This window comes from Corapipo altera, unplaced genomic scaffold, assembly GCF_003945725.1.
Source record: "Corapipo altera isolate COAL_440 unplaced genomic scaffold, ASM394572v1 62, whole genome shotgun sequence".
Lineage (NCBI taxonomy): Eukaryota > Metazoa > Chordata > Aves > Passeriformes > Pipridae > Corapipo > Corapipo altera.
The window spans coordinates 7,302,912-7,321,198 of NW_020884894.1; the positions used below are offsets into that span (position 1 = coordinate 7,302,912).

At 38.4% G+C, this 18,287-nt stretch overlaps 1 protein-coding gene across 2 annotated transcripts in view; it reads right to left on the reverse strand.

Annotated features, from left to right (window-relative positions):
• The window catches only part of CDH13 (cadherin 13), a 447,767-nt gene that overhangs the window by 234,075 nt on the left and 195,405 nt on the right, over positions 1 to 18,287 (reverse strand). For both annotated transcript variants that reach the window (XM_027646729.1, XM_027646728.1), the window contains exon 5: positions 3,902 to 4,054. In XM_027646729.1, the coding sequence (XP_027502530.1) occupies positions 3,902 to 4,054 (153 nt within the window). The remainder of the gene's footprint in view (positions 1 to 3,901; positions 4,055 to 18,287) is intronic.

Genomic DNA, 18,287 nt, shown 5'->3' on the forward strand with positions numbered 1-18,287 from the left:
TGATGCTTAAGAGGTTACAGAACTGGGTTTGTCCTGTACTCAAGGAATGCCTAACCCAAAATCTCATGCACCTCAGAAAAAACTCAATGAAATATTGTTCCCAATTCTTCTGTACCTAACAAACTCTGAGTAAAGAACACATAGTTCTAGAACTCAGCAACTTTGTCACCTTGGTCATGGTAATCCATCTATGCAACTCTTCCTGCTTTTACCTGCAGGAAATCATTCTGCCTACAAATACATTATCTAGGCAAATGTGAGGGTTTGAAAATTAGCTCAGGGGTTTTAATTAACAGATTACCCCATAATCATTGGTTTTCAGACCTCTACTTTCACTGGCCCTCTATTTGACCCTTTGTTTCCCAATTCACTGGTGTTTTATCAACACTGAACACAAGTAGCCTTCCAGCTTCACTGGATTTCTTTAGCCCTGTTATCACAGCTCTTTATACAAGCACTTGATTTATTTTGCTCAAAGACAGAACTGAAAAGTCACCAATATTCCTTCCCTGCTGGAATCAGGAAGGACTGTAGGTCTGAAGTGAACTCTGAATTGCACAGATTATTGGCAGCTTTTGGGTGGTGTGTGCCTCCTTGATTTGGACTAGAAAATCCATCTTAAGTCTCCCCACCAAGTTCCTTCATCTACTTTTACACATCTGCACTTTTCAATAGGAAATAAATAAATTATTCGCCATTGTCTGAAACTTCTGAGTAGTCTTATTTATTCAAATTTTGAGAGAAAACCAAATATGCTTGAGAGCACATTTGTACAACTGAACACCTTTTGCTCCCACTAAATAGGGGCTCTAGGCTACCTCTTATCTCCCCAACCCAGAAGCAATTCAATAACGTGCCCACAGCCTGCTTAAGACCCTTCTTCAGAGCATCATTTGGTGGTTTTGTCAACAGGCTGTAGCAAGCCCCAAAGCAAAACCATTCAATGTAAATCCCCTGGTGTACTCTGACCCAGAGAATTCCTATGAGGATGCTTTTTATCAAAACTCTTTAGTAAGAAAAATGAGTTACTACACACTTTCCTAAAACAGACTGGTACATTGTCCCTGCATCCTCCTGCTCTTCTTCAGAAACAGCTCTCACTTAAAACTGGGGCTGACTGACAATCTCTGACCTTTAAGAAGACAAACCACAAAATTACAGGGAAGAACACACCAGGAGCATCTCCCTTTTTCTGCTGGTAAACAGGATTGCATTAGCATAGTTCCATACACACGAGAGCAAAGATTACTAATTGTTACATCTCACCCTGGTGGCATCTGGAGCTTTGCTGTCTCACCCAGGCACAGGTTCAGTTTCTCAGTAGAAACCATCACATTTTCAAATTTGCAGGTGATTAAGTTAGAACTGCTTTGGCAACTAATCCCCCCAACATTAATATTTTGGTGAAATCTCACTTCCTTGTTCGTTTTGATCAATTTAACTGAATTCCTAAAAAATAAACTTATAAACCAATTGCATAAATAAGTCTATTTCAAGGGGGTGTCATTAATACAAGCTGCCTCATATTCCTCTTGCCAGCTTGAGTTTCCTTTGCTAAAAAACAAATTTTAAACTCCTCTGAAAACACAGTTGTCGTGCAAATGGGCAGCACCAAAGAGATGGCAGGCCCTGACCCTCAGACAGAATGTTTCATTCTATTTCAAAATATTTTGCAGCTTTTACTAGAAATAAAACACTTGCAGAAAGAAGGGATTAACTCAGACAATCAGCTGTGTGGAATCCAGTACTCCTCTAATTTAATAGTTTTTCTCCAGTAATGAATACACAAAAAACTCCTACAAGTTTTCCAACATTCCTTCAGGAGAAAGAGGGCAGTAAAAAAACAGAATTTCAAACATTCAAAGAAAAATACACTCAAATTTTTATAATCAATTAAATATTCTTAGCTAATGTAAAACATTTTGAGGTGGAAAACTCTGCAAAGTTCTATGAAATATTGTGATCACCAAAGCTCTATTTCATGCCTTATTAACATTTTTAAACTCTCACCCCTTGAGTACATATGCATTAAGCACAGGGAGTAAATCAGTGCTCAGGCACAGCATCCCTCTGTGTAGCTGAAGGATTCAAACAGATTTCATCCTTTTATAGTATTTATAAAATACTTTTTATATTACATATTATTTTATATTATAATCATCACTGATTATACACTTGATAGCATGATGACTTGTAAAGAACTTGCATTTTTTCACAGTGATCTATTCTTTCCTTGTTTGCCTTTTGCTTTGAATTTTCTCTCAGAACATCAACACTGGGCAGGGAGAAGCTCAAACAAAACCAGAAAACACTTTCTGAGAGAAAGTTAAGGACTTTTCAGTTTATTCATCTTCCAGAGTACCAAGGAAATCAGGGAGAAAATCCTGCTGTCTCCCTGATGCCATAACACATCTTTATTGGAAAACAAAGGGCTGGATTCAAAGACAGAGTCATCAAGCTGAGGGTTCTCCTGCACGACTTTTCAACTCGGTTTTGCTCCACAGGGTGCCGGGAGCCTGCTGAGCAGAGGCTGGGGAACAGCTTAGGAAGCACTTCAGCCTGTTAGGCTGCACATCCACATTGCTCTGGATAATCTGCTACAACACACTATTTGTGTATAACTCACGTGGTTTCATAAAGGGTCCTCCAGGGAAAAGGTTTTGTCTTAATTTAGGTGTGTCTTTTGCCAGATCAGATAGCAGGGCCATTTGTGTTTTGACGCGTTGAGTTGAAAAGTCTACTCTGGTTTTCCAGCACAAAAATATTCAAGGTTTCTACCAAATGCACTAAGGTGGGAAGCTACTGATAAAATAAGAAACAGCTGGTAAATGAAGACAAGGCACAGCGTTAAAAAGAGAAACTGCAGTGTTTTCCCTGCAAGAAGGACGTCAGCATCTCCCATAAACCCCGTGTGAGCGGTTAACATACATTTCACTGCAGACCCACAGAAGAAGTGGATGTTTAAGTGTTGAAAACCAACATATGGTAAATTTTAGCAGTGCTGTTTGAGGAAGGATGACTAGTCATCTGACTGGCAAACTCTCCCAGAGGAGGAGGGACACAGCACTGAGAGTCTAAGTATTGATCACAGCTCGGCAGAACACAGCAGAGGTCAGGGACAGCAGCCAGGGCTGTCCCCAGAGCCAATGCCCCACCAGGTGCTTCCTGCTGCCAGAGGCATTGGAGATCAGTCCCCCAGGTTGTGACACAATTCCATGTGGAATTCTGCTGCTCCTCTGTATCCAGGTGGCCAGACACAGTTTATCTGACTGCACATTTCCAGAGCAAGAGAGAACATTAATTGGCAGACCCTCTGTTCACAGTATTTCAGGACATTTTGGAGCAGTAATTTTGCAGATCTCAGAGCTCATTTATTAGAGGTTCAATGGAGAGAAACACAGCATTTATTGACAAGGAAAGGAATCTTCATAGGTGATGTATATCTGACAGAAATGTATCTGCTAACATTTTCATACTATCAGAATCTCCTTTACCTCTATTAAAGATATCCATTACTAAAAGTGGAGTTCCATGGTACATTCCACTGACTGTTTGACAATAATGAAGTACAACCCTGTAGTACTATAGTGGCAACTTTCCCAAAGGATGTCCTTTTGTCCAAACAAAATTTCATATTCGCCAATCAAACACACACACAATGTTCAGACAGCATTTCTGCTAAAGATAAATGGCAGAAGTTCCATTCAGAAAGCAGAAGAGGCTGCATATAAAAATAAACACATTTACCACTTCCAAAAGGACAAATGCTTCTTCTGGAAATTTTCTAGGACAGTAGCTGCGATTCAGTCCTCAATTTAACTGCGCATCTTTAAAGAGCAAACACACAAAAAATACACACCATTGACACGGAGACAGAGATGTTATTGCTGTGAGCACTCACCTCATAATTGGCAATGGCTTCTCTGTCGAGGGTTCGGGTCACAGACACATCCCCGGTGATCTCATTGATCCTAAAAATCCCTTTTGGGTCTTGATCCACTCCCTTCCCAGAGAGTCGAAATTTTGCTCCCTCTGTCCCTTCACTTCTGATGACCTGCGTGGCAGAAAAAAAGTGACAGCCATAATATAACATCTTTGAAAATCATTCTAAAACCACTGCAGTAATTTCAGTCTTTTACCTAATGCTGAGGTGTATTCCCTGCCAATAAAATGGAACTATAAAATAAGATTTCAGTCATGTAGAAAACACTGTGCAGTTTTGTGCTAAATCCTGGAAAAGCTACTCATATCCTTAGCCAGTTACTATGTTGTATTGAGTGTCTTCTATTTAACCACTGAAAGTTTCTACTATTCCATCACTACTGTGGTCACTCTGTGTTTAGAATTTAATGTTTTATTTAATGTTAATTTTTTAGTTAAATTGATAAAACCAGCACAAACTTACCCAAAAAAAAAAAAAAGAAAAAGAAAAAGAAAAGAAAGGAGATATATTGGACTGATTGTCATGGAACACACTTATTTCATAACAACCTTTACCATACCAGAGAGCCATCATACAAGATTTTCCAATTAGTCCATCCTTTTTATTAGGCATTGTGAAGTCACTACAAAACACCACTTTCAGGTCGGTTTTTTCCCCCTTTATTCCTTTTTACACTCTTCCTCTCCCAGAATCCCAGGATTTTAAATTAAGGGAAAAAAACTCCACACAAAAATATCTGAGTATCCTATCCAGAACTCTGCTTAGTCACACAGCTGGAATTAGTCCACTTCCCAAATTTGTACATACAGATATACACACAACTCCTTGTTACCTCACCTTATTTCCCATAAGAAAAAAATCCCTAAAAATCTGATTTCAAGCCAGTCTCATGTTAGTGACAGCAGCATTTACAAACTTCCACAGCCACAAAATGTTGGTTATAAGCTACATGCTTTGCAAGTTTGTATTTGTACATCAGAATCTGAAGGATTAGCAATTAATCTTGCCCTTCAAGGCTGACTATTTTGCCAACTTGTTCCTTCCCGCTGCTGTTTCATGTTCTTTTGTTTTCCAGCAAATTCACATCACTAATATTTCTGCAGAAACGTTAAATCAAAAATTTATATGCTGGTCTGAATCACAGCTCAGGAAAAGGAAGGGAGAAAGTCGCCTTAGAAGTCTGGACCTGCTCCAATTTGGAGATAATAAATATGCAGGTTGTTTAATAATGTCCCTGAGGAAATAAATGTTTGCTGCCCTATTGCTGTGGGTTCAGCAACACTGGTTTGCAGATTACTGGGCAGTGAGATTTTGACTTAACTCCATAATCATTATTCCTTTATTTTAATGGAGAAAAAAAAAATTGCCACAAGTTACGAAATAGGAAATCAGCATTTTCAGAGATAAAGTTTCCATTCGCAAACCCTTTGGGGATGGGAGAAATTTCAAAGTAAAAACCTGTTTCACTTTTTTTTTCTTTTAATTCCTCCTTCCAACACTCAGAAACGCTAATGGAAGAAATTTCCTTGCGTATTTTTGAGTCTGGGAGGCCAAACCAACACTGCAGGTGACAAAAGGGCAAAGTCACTTTGCAATTTCTGGTTTTGTGATGAGATTGAAACCTAATGTCTCCTACTGAAAAGTTACCTGCTGGTCAGTCTGGTATTTTTTTACATAAAGCCTAAAACCATCTGTTTTTCTCAACACAAAGCTGTGCTCGAGATTTGGCAGTGCCATGATCATTACTCACTTTTTTAGGAAAAAGACGAATTGATCATTTTCTGCCCTGATGTCTGAGACTTATTCCAAGCCAAGTGCACCTTCCCAGGAACAGTGGTTTGAAAGGCCTGAAATCATGTCCAGGCCAGCACAAAAATCTAACTCAGAGATGTTTCCACTACAGCCATTTCCACCAGAGCCATCAAATATTACCTGTTTATGACAAATTTAAGATGCAGTATAGGCACAATGTCCCAGTTCTAAGAAGTCACAGAGATAAAGCAGAACAAATGTTGAGCACTGCAAGGGAATTTATCAAAAATCTGCCAGACAGAAAGGTAGAAGTAGAATAAGAAAGAATAAGAATAAGAAAGAATAAGAATGGTCCCTGAAAACCTGACTGGAAGGAAAATTTCTTCTCAACTTCAAATCTAGCAAAGATCTTAACCTCGAATTTGATTGCATGACATCCCAACGTGGTGCCTGAAAGATTTGTACTCCTTGGAGCTCTGACAGATCCCATACCTCAACCCCACGCGAGCAGCATCTGATGTACAGGAACAACAGAGTTCCCAGCCAGCAGAATTGCTCTGGATGTGCCCACTCAGCTTTTTTAAAGCTTCAGGGATCTGTCACATTCAGGGTACAACTCTGTGCAGACCTTTCTCTTTTATCTGTGTTATATACGTGTCTCTGCATCCAGTTATTGCACAGCACCTTGTGCTCGATGTTTTATCACAGCCCAGGAGCTGCTCCGTGTGCCACGGCATGGCTGTCATCTCACGAAAAGGAATTTTCAGATTCTTAAACCCGCTTAATTAGCCACAAGAGGGAGCTGCAAACTCCCAGGAATACAAGGGAGACCATTAACATCTCCTAATTAAGATGCTTATATAATGGCTGCGTAGTTCAAAGAAAGTGCATTTCCCAGTTCGCACTAAGCTCAGTACAATGAAAAGTTTAATAAAAATCAGCCTTAATTTGCCATATGGTTTGGTGCTTCAACAAGAGCAAAGAAGAAAACAAGAGGATTGTCTGACATCTCCTCTGGCAAGACTGATATTCTGAACACTGGCATAAACACATGAAAATGTCCTCGTTCACAATGCCTTTGCAGAACAATGCTCTCCCCATTTCCTGGCTGAGATAAAACAAGGCCAGATTATTACTGCTGGAATGTTTACTTCGGGGTTTCATTTTTTACATTTCTGAAATGCACAAATGAAATCCCACAGTTCCAGCTACCTGAGGGCCCGATGAGAAACAGTTATTTTCATCGGGGTTTTTTTCACAGCTTCAGGAACTTCAGTGCAGGCTCTAAAACTGGAAATGTCTGCACCACGCAACAGTGTTGCATAGAAAGACTTCAGTCTTAGGGATGATCATTAAGGCTTCACAAGACCCTATCCCCCATCCACAGAGAATATGGAGAAGGCAGTCATACCCTCTTTAGGTTCCCACTTTCTACCTGTTTCATTTTCCCTTGTTTTGATCTCACAATTCAGAACAGCCTTGACTTTGCATGGGCAGATGGCACAGACAGAAGAGATGCCAGCTGAGCATCCCACAATAATACAGATTATTGAAGGCTGTTTCCTCACCCAGGACCCTGGGGACAGTCCCAGATGTAGACTTAGATGCCACTCCCTTTCCCACGTTTTTCCCATTTCGAGGTTATGTCAGAGAATAAATGTACTGGGAAGTGAAGTGATCCACACCAGCCTTGTCAGGGCCACAGATATAACACCATGACAGAGCAGCATTTTTATTTTCCAAAAAGGCAGAGACTCTATGATTCTGCTCAGCTAAAAGACACTTTCAAGAAAACAGAGCATTACGTAGCTGACAGGAGCTGCTTTTTGCTGAACCATGGCCAAAACATATTTCCCAAGTGCTATTTTTCAGCTGACATTATGTATCCCTTGCAGCTAAACTCATTTCTGCAATGTGATCCCCCTGTTGTTACGGGTTTATCACAAAAGTAAATCAGTGTTCTCAAGAGAGGAAGAGAAATGGAAGTACAAAAAACCCACAGTGCCCCCAGAGAGAAACTTCACAGTTCTGCAACCCCAGCAAATCCGTCCTAAGCAACACCAACCCCCTTTACCAGTTTCATTCTTTAAAATGTGTTTGCCTCGACCAGTTCCATGATTTCTTAGTTCTTGACACCAGGTGAATTTGAGATGCATCATATTAGTTTCACTTTTTAATTAGAAAACAAATCCCACCCTCAGACAGGAATATTTGGTTCACACTCCAGTTCTTTTCATTCCAGAGTGTTAGAGTGTCTCACTGGTGTTTTATTTTATTTTTATTATTATTTTATGTAGGGTTGTTTGGTTTTGGTGTTTCCCACTTCCCCATGCCTCCTAGGAGGCAAATTTATTCATGGAATATTTAAAGACAAACTATTTTTTTCCCTTTAATCACTGAGTTCCACAAGAGTAAAACAATGGTTTAGACCAATTGTTTAGATACTGTATAAATATTTAAACAGACACTTCCTGTCCTGCCATACTGAAAATCACTCTTTACAGTCAGAGGCTCCATCTGCTCCACACTGACTCAAATACTCTTTCAACCAAAACAAATGCAAAATACTCCCCTCGTTATTCAAAAGCATTAACCAACAGAACCTGCTTGGGTGCTGCAAGCTGAACATGCCAGACCTGGGGCTAGAAAGGAATTCATATGATCTACTGAATTTACTAATTTATCAAGAAAAATGATTACTTCTATCTCCATTAATTAAACCTGACCTTTGCTTTCTCTCTGATTAGGATTTTCTCCAGATTCACTCCATATAGCCAAGAAAATCCAGGTGATTTATTCTCGTCATGGTAGCAGAAATAATAAAGCTTCTCTGAGCAACTCTGTCCTTTGTTCATGATAATTAGGGATAAACCCAACACTCTGTATATGACAGGATACCTTTCAGGTAACACTTTTTCATGTTCACAAACATAAACAGCCTGGCTCTCAGCTACATTATATTATCAACCAAAACACATCTGGACAAGTGCCCATTCAGGATGTCATCTCAAACAACAGCTGAGCTGACGGAGACAAGAATGAACAATATTTCCAAAGTTCAAGTAAACAGCAGAACAAAACTTCAGCAATTAAAGGTGTTCGTGTAATACAACAACTCAGGTAATGTCAGTCTTAAATTTCAAAACATTTCCAGATCACTTTTTAGTCTCCAGTCTATGTGTGAGGCAAGATTTTCAGAGCTGCGAACATCTCCACGTGCTTCCACTGCAAAGCTGAAATCAGCCAGTCACTTAAATCCTAATATTTGTGCACTCCAGAAACCTTGGACACAGAATGGAAAATGAAAGTCAACCAGCAATCTGAATATACAACAGTGGCCCAACCTCCCAGGATAACAGAACACAAAGTTAAGGTGAAGAGTTTGGTTTCTGGGGGAACCAAAGCTGGGGGAAATTACATTTATTAGAGTAGAGATTGTTTCTGTGCCGTCAACTCCAAGTATTTTGCTTGATGCTGTTGCCAGTCCCACTAAGAATGCACATATACAGGTCTCTCAGAGAAAGAAAAACTTATATAGACAACAGATTTAATTCAGTAAAGAAAGCCATAATTCGGTTATTTTTAATTTTCAAGGTCTATTTTCTATTTCAGATCCCCAAGACTTAATTTTAACTGGGTGAAACACATGACTGGAAAATGTCTGAATGTTGCACTTTAAGACACTGATTTGGCTGAATTATTGCATGATGTTTTCAATCAATGAGATCACTTAAAACTTTCAACACAATGTCATTAATCCCTTAACTAAGTTTACATTCTGTGTTTGCTCCTGTGGATTATTTGTTATTTATTCTTATACACTCATACATTTTAAAACATATTACATATGTTAAAACATATTGCAAGATTAACAATTACTTTCTACTACATTCTTTTGCACTGGTTCTCTTAAGATTCTTATGAATTACAAAAAAAACCCCAGGAGCACGTGTCTTATTGCAACAGTGCATCCCTAAATTGAAGCTTTTTTAATATCTGTATAAAATATCTGAAATATTGAGTGCTGGGTGTACCAACACCTTGAAGGTGGAAACTTTTATACCAACTGTCAGAGACGTGAAATGGGAACTAACAAAATCAGGCATTGAAATTAAACGAATTACAAAAATGAAAAATCATACAACAATATTCTCAAGAGGGTTCTTTTTAGCATCTTGACTACGAGCTTTGTCATGCAAAACATTTCAGGAAGTGGCAAATTTCGGAGAACTCAAGCACACAGCTTTAGCGTATTTTTGCTGCACGTTTCCAAGACTGACTGGGGGCTGCAAACGGTACAAATGTTCCTCTCCTGAAGGAATGGAGACTAAATTGCAGGAATTCTCATCAGGTACCACAGTCAGAACTTTACACACACAAAGGAAATAGAACTTGCACCGCTTGAAAAGCAGGGGGTTTATAGAAGTATTTTTGTTGGACTTGGGCTCTACATCCTATAAAAGGTACTACACCAACTACGATTTCATTACACCAGGGCAAATATAACATTTTACCAATTAAAACCAACTTTAAGGCTGAAATTCGCCGAGATTAATAAATTCCATATTTCAACAACATATCTTGATATATGAAAATGACACAACACATGAAAACCTGGTGAAGTTGTTCCACCATTTTTGAGGTCTTTTTAGGATAATCAACACAAATGGGATATTTGATATTCAACCAGAAAACTATCTCCTCAACATAATGGCTTTTCATCCTAATTATGCATAAATGTTTACAAAATTCAGCTCAACTTTGCAGTAGGATGTGCAGGTGTTCAAGGGAAACAAACTGAATTTGTGCACCCTGTGCACTGGTGGGGCCCTTCGATCCAAGGTTCATTATTGCATCTGAACACAGATGCAACAATTCCCCCCCAAGAACCAGTTGCAGGGGTTTAAATGTGAGGATTTAACCCATATAAATAGCTAACAGTGAGCATCTGCTCATAGATGGGAGCAGAGTAATTCAATGAACACATTGACATGTGCATTATCTTTTGTTGCAGGTAATTTATTAGCTCCCCTGTATTCTTGATTTATAAAGAGCAAGGAGATTCATTATCAATAGTTTTCACTTCCCTTGTTCTTAATTGTCTATTCCAAATATTTCTCCAAACTCAGGATTCTGGACACAATAACATCTTCCTACTGACAGCACAGAGTTTACAGTTTTTTGTGATCTCAAAGGAAAAGGACCTAGAAGTGTTACTTGTCACAGAAGGTCTTGTTAGTTCACTGGCTGACTTGACTTTTTAGTAGCCATTTAATCACCATATTTTAATTGCCACTTAAGTTACTAACTAGCAAATCCTGTTAATTGAAGGAATTCAAGGACCACTGTCGTCTGAGTGACAGCCAGATGGAGTAGCTCAAAAACTGTGCTTAGTTAGGAAAAATCTGGCTGTGATTGACAATATTAAATGAAGAAGAACTCAAAAGATCTCCTTAAAAAACAAACAGACAAATGGATTATTTGGATTGGTCTGTAATTGCAGAAATCAGGACATGGGACAGAATACACAATGTGCTCTTACCACTCACAGAGCTGAAAGCACAGGGAGTGGGAGAAAAGAGAACAGACCCAATTTACAGCACCTTTCCCCAGGTATTTCACTGTACTATTTATTCTGAATAAGATCAAAATCTTAATTCACTACTCAAGGCCACTCTTGCAGCATCCAAGCAAGCACAGGGCACTCAGCTCCAGCTCTGGCAGCAGCAGGGGAGCATTTCAGCTGAGCCAACCCTCTGAGAAGGGCTGCACAACTCTGCCCTGGGTTGTCCAAGGAATACCAAAAAGCTGACTGCTCCCCTCTCCCTGCAGCCACATTTACTGCCCATGGGATTTGGCTACAAAAGTTATCTTTAGATCCTCCATGCAAGCTGCAAAGAAAGAAATCAAGGTCTGGATTAAGTGGGAACCTCCAGCTGGGCAGAGTAATTGGAATTGCAGAATAAGACACTGAAGTCGCAGAGCCAACCTGAGGAGGTGAATAGGAGTGGTAAAGTGAGAGAAATGGAGCTGATGAGAATGATTCACCTAAAACCCCTCTTGAAAATTAAGGCTCAGTTTAATTTGAAGAAATTTTTTGGAAGACTGTGCCTAATTTTATTTTGGCTTTAACTAGCAACCTGCCGAGTCTTGACTTTTGAAAATATTTTGCAATTAAAATTAACACAGAGGAATAAGTACTCTATCAAAAGTATTTAATTTTTCAATTGAAGATATTAAAAAACAAATATCACGATGAAGGGTATTTTTTGCTAAATTTGGTTCCATTACATGAAGTCTATCTAATACTTCTGGACACTTTAAGAACCTGCTTAGCACCCAATTCCCATTTGTAGCAAGCAACCCACAGATCTAATTATAGATTTTCCTCAGTCACTAGTTCCCTAGGAAACAAATCCATGGCTCATGTCTTGTGCATGGAAGGTCATAGGAGGAAGATAAATATTTTTCTGTGTATAGAAACTTATCTAGAGGTCACAGGTCTGCGTCTCAGCAGATGTTGGTGCTTCTGTCAAGGACAGATGGCAACAACATCTGACATTTATCTGGGACATTTAAAACTTTAAACATTTTAATCTGATGAAGCACTTAATACTTTTATGAGTAACAGTGCTCTATGATACTTTATGCTGTAAATAAAGGATTTTAATTTTGGTTCTCTAAACTCATTTGAGGTTTTAACGAGTCCACCTCACTTTTCATCTAAGATGATTAACTGTCAGATGTCAGTTCAAAACAGCTGTAAGTAGCTACAACTTATTAAAAATGATAGGCAGAAATGTAACAAAGTCATGAATGGTAAATATAATTTGTGTTTTCTCATATTGGCCCCTTAATTAACAATATGATCACAAAACAGCTTAACAATGTTACCTACACGCCTGTAACTGCAGTAGCCTTAGGGGGAAAAAAAGAATAATTAATGTTACTCTACTTATTATTTAGTTCTAATTCATTGCTGTAAAAAGACAAAATAGAATTCATTGGAAACTCAGATATATGTGAATACAGAACTTGAACAGGGGTGAATTAGAATGAATTCAAGGGTGGTAGAGGGAAGCTTTGTCAGATTTTTCCTCCTCATTTGTAACACAAAACCACTGTTCAGCTCTACCCTGACCCACCTACAATGATGGCTTCAAAGGTATAAAATGAGGGGACAATCCTGCCCACACTAAGGATAATATTCAGCCTGACTTCAGATCAAATAAAGGTTTTAAGCTAAGTCAGAGTGGGAAATGAGAAGGGAGCCTGTATTGTCAGCACGTCTCAGAAAACACGCAGTGACTCATGACAGCTGACTCCCAGGTTCTGACTCCAAGTCTTATCCAGATCCAAGCTCACCACTAACACCACAAACCTAGACAGCTTTCCTTCCTGGATCACTAGATGGGCACACAAATGGCTGTAAAAATACTTCTGGGGGATGTTTTTTGCTCCCTACTTTATTCTGTTAAATTTATAGACCTACAGGAAAACATCAAGTCTTAAACCTGCAACAGGAATATCAAAATTTAAAACCCAAATCTCCACGAATGCACTTTCAGGTTGACTTCCCACCACTCTCTCCTCCTTCATCTACTACCTGGTGTTACTGTGGTACACGTTAAAGTTCATTTTAGCAAACAGTTTCAATTCAACAACACAGGACACTGTGACCATCCTCAACTCCAAGTCTGTGAGTCAATAGAAAAGTCTCCTGTAAGTTCTGTTTAATCAGGTCCCCTTTGCCTTGGCTCTGTTTGGAGATCTAACACAAAAACTACTTGGCAGGAACTAGTGATAAGGTTATATACTCAAAAGAAAGTTTTAAGTACACCTTGAGAAATTTGACTGCTTCTAACTTGAAACAAAAGCAGTCTTTAGTGATTAAATGACAGTATTAGTGCCTTTCTTTAATCTAAAAATAGGCAATTTGAAAAATATTATATTAAGCTATTGTACTAGTAAGAAACCTATTCATACTACCATTGAAAAGAGATTTAAAAATCCACAAATGCAGCACCTACCAGTCTGCTTTCTGCCTGGTTTGTGTAAAGCCAGTAACCAGTTCATAAAGAAGAATCATTGCTTAAATATATAGAAAAAAGAAGGGTGAATCTCTGACCCTGATAATTTCACTGGAGGTTTTACCATGTATTTCATAGCAGTTTTATTTCTAACTAATTTTCAGTGTAAGGATGCTGTATCTAAAGATACAACACACAATAAATACACAATACCTTGAAGGGTTCATAGAGACCCAGAACATGGAATATTTGTTCTTTCCAAGGTATTTGACAAAAATACAGAGGGGTTTTGGAGTGCACATTTAAAACGATTGATAAAGCTCTAAAAGCCCACAAGTGGATCAAGTGTAATCACAAATTTCTGGTGGGTATCATGAAATCAGAAGGTTCTTCCTGCTGGTGAGCACCAAGAACTTGTTCTGCATGTAGACTGTAAACAGGTCTTGCCCTGTTTGTGCCTTTATGAGGGCTCTCTGCCACAAAATCACAGACAATAAGATATTATTCATATTTCCTCACATCAAGATGGCTCAGTAAACCTAATTCTGAACTTGCACAACTATTTAATTCAATTTTGCAACAACACCAATTACCCAAACTTAATTTATGCAGAAAACAGTCGCTCTGGTTCAGAGTGATAATTCATGTAGATTTTAGAATTTCCTTCCTCAAAAGAGTAGAAGCTGAGCCATAAAATTTAACCACGCAGAACATCCACATTCTCTGACTCAGCAAGCCAAAAGTTGTCTTTGTTCCAAGCTGAGGGTGTCTTTGTTTTAGTCTCTTCTCCTATTGAGACAGATATTTGTATAGATTTGTCTGCACTAACATATGCATGTGTGGACAAAGATTGGTGTCTACATCTACAGACACAGTTTGACGTGGGATTGAAATGATATCAAGAATATCAGCAAGAACTGAACAACTGCTTGGTTTTAGCTCTGACAGATTATAAATAGTATTAATAAGATTTACTGATATCTCTTTGAGGATAAATAACAAATAATCCACAGAATGAGTGACCAACTACACTGTATTTACTGTTTTCAATAATCCCTTTGATTCAGAAGCCTTATGCAAGAAATCAGCCAAACCAGTGTCTTCTTGACCACCACAAGCGAAAAATACCAGGTGAGGCAGATTCTTCAAAATATTTTCCCAGTTTTCAAAGTGCATTGATAAATACAGATCTTTTCCTCAAGTTTCACTAGTGAACAAATAAATCTACTATGTAACAACATGAAGCAATGATTGCCACAATCAGTAATGCCCACTTGTGCAAAAGGCTCCAACAATAAAAAAAATTAAACCTAAAACCTCATAATTTCATCAAAGCTCTAGTAATGGCTGCCTTAAAGATTACACATGGCAATCTTTGGATGTTTTAACCAATATTTATTGGAGGGTTGAAAATGTAGATGCTCTTTTTAAATATGAAATACTCCCAAAGATCAAAAACATCTTTACAGGAGGCTCCAGATTGAACCCATTAATACACTACCCAGGCTGCAGCAGCTTTACCTTTTCTAACTCTGACAAAATTAAATGCTTTCCAGTCACATAGAATTGCTTGCCATAACACTGTTCAATGTGAAAAAAATACTATTTAAAGCTAATAATAAGATTTTGTGAAAGTTTAAGCTTTTAAATTCTTAAACTGTTACGTACATAGGTTTGGTGGATAATGGCTCTGTGTTCTTTGTCTTGCAGAATGTAAATGGAGTTAATAGTGTGGAAAAAAAATCATTTTAACACTTTAGTTGAGACTGAAGGAAAAAAAGAATAGAGATATTCAAGAAGCAAAAGTCTTCACACTGAATAAAACAGAGGAAAAAAAAAAGTGGGATATTTGTATAAATTATTTTAAATATTAGAAAGAAATTCCCTTTCTTGCAGCAACAGGGTCTTGCTTCTAGACGAGCTTGTGGTGAGGAGGATCTGTTCCATCTACCAGGACAAGCCTCAGCAATTTTAAACCTGTCTTAAAAAGAGCTGCTCAAAGGGGTTTAGTAGTAATGAATGTGACATAGTCTGGTCCTGCCACTCTGAGACACATCAGACTCTGGGAGAAAAAGCCACATTAATCCGTGCTCTGGTGATGTCTGGCACAACAGGGGCCTTGGAGGTGGATTCACATCAGGGCTTTGTGCTGTTCTGCCCAACAAACACACAATCTATCCTCTAATGATGGAATTAAAACAGAAGGCAAACAGAAACACAGGTCTCCAGTGGCCTTTTAAGCTGGCAAAAATATAAATATCCAACCAGTACCTGCTCCACCTGTGGTGGACTCAGCTTTGTTGTGCAACTACTATTAGTCAATAACAGCCACAGCTATTCTGGGCCTTGGTTTTACACCTTGCTCAAAACCAGGCCTTGGGTTTACAGCCATAACAAGGCACTGGCTTACAGCTAATAAAGAGTAAAGAGAATACACACCTAAAACCAAAAACATAATTTAATTTCCCAGATGCTTCCACTTCATGCAACCACTTCTTACTGATAGTGACATTATTAAGTGATAATCTATAATCACTTAGGGGGGAATCCAAAATATACCTGGTTGTCATAGACATTTCTTTAACTCAGTGTCAACAAATAGCCCAATCCATACTCACCTGTTTATACAGATTATTAGCCTAGTTCCATTACTTAGAACAAATTAAAGAGTTACCAGATATTTCTGAGGTACCCAATTGCTGTCTCCCTCTATTAAACTGCAGTTATAGTAAGTCTAAAACATCTAATTACAGTAAATATTAAGTATGTTACTTATAACACTGTACCTGTTTTAAACTTACTATATATTGATGTAGTAACATTCATATTGCACTTTCAGGTAAAAAGGATTGAACTTATCTAAAATATTAGTGAATCTCATATGAAAGTAGAGTTGAAATATTTGGAGATCCTCCCAATAATACGCTGACACCTATAAAGATGAAAGCACAAGACTACACCCATCCCCAGAAAGAATTCAGCAGTAAAGTTAAAATATATATGTTTCTCTCCTCTAATTTAGGGGAAATGCAGGTAAAACTGTGGCAGTAATTAATGAGGCAAAAGAAACCTCTACATTAATGAAGCAGGTGAGTTTCCCCAGGATCAGGTTTTGTTGTTTAATTCTCACCAAAAATTAAGGCTGAAGGCATATGATCACAATTCTCAAATAGAAGGAGAAAAAGTATTTAATGGTATTAGGAATTTAAAAAAAAAAAAAAATTAGTCAACACCACATTGTGGAGGTACCAAAATAATTTAACAAAGTCTACTAAGGTTATTAATAATTAAAAGCCCCTTAATATGTGTGTTTCTATGGCTACACTTACTGTGTTTAGAATACAGAAAGCTCGTAAAACATTCCCAGGATTAGCAGCTCATGTGAAGAGCAGAGATCATTTTGAAATTGATGTTTAGAAAGAACAGTCAAGTCAGTTCAACTATGAATCATTCATTTCAATTCCAGCCAGAGAAATCAATAGGCAAGAAAAGAGATCTCTCATCAGTAAGGACTGATTTTCTCCAGGTCTGTCACTTTGGCCTGTCTGAGGAATTTTCAGTTGGCAACACGGTATATCAGCCGTAAACTAAATCTACAGAAAAGAAATATTAGGAGAAATTATATCAGAAAATTTAGTTGCTAAATTTAGCCCATCTCCAGGAAAGGAAGAGGTAGAACTGAAGCTTTAAATCACCCCATTAAAAAGCTCAAGTTCAAATGACCCCCAGCCTCCAGAGGCAACTGCACAGTCAACAAATTAGGACAATTTGACCTGCAAACAGTGTGTCTGTCAGCCCTGATTACAGGTGTGAACAGCAGAAAGGAACCAAATTAAAGGCCAGGAGCCCTTTACAATACAAGACACTGCTTGTCTCCAAAAGTCACCCAAAGACAAGGGACCTCTTTCTGAGCAGCTCTAGTAATTCCACAATATTCAGGAGCACCCAGAGCTTCCCCAGAGGCTTTTGGGGGTCTGTTCCAGGGATTGTATCAGTGCAAGACTGAGTGGCTCGATAATCAGATATTATAATACCTCCTTTTACACTACAGGAGCCCACATTATCACAAATACCAGAAGAAGTAACTGTTTAACTCCCAGTTCTAACTGTGGACTACACACACTGTCAGGCTGAAGGAAATGAGGCACCTCGATTCCCCCGAAAACCTGGGCCTTGGCAATTTAAATCTCACTGCTTTCAGAAACAGCTTTTTAGTTCTACTGTTGCCAATATGCTTTTGAAATGCAGAATGACTGTATAAATAATAAAGCAATATTTGAAGACAAATAATGAATCAGACATTCCTGCCCCCCTTCTCTCTGCTTTCCAGATACATTTGGGTGATATAAATTGTATTGAGAAGAACGAGAACTTAAACTTGAGGTGCTTTGTGGGAATACAGATCTGCAAAGCAACTATTTGTGCAGCCCCCCTGAAATTTTTTTCAATTTGTTTCCTTTACAAAGAGCAGTAAAAATAACAAGCAATTCGAGGGTGAAGCATGCACAGCAAATGACACGAGAATGGCCGTGGGTCAGTCCCAGGACACGTCTGTATTCTGC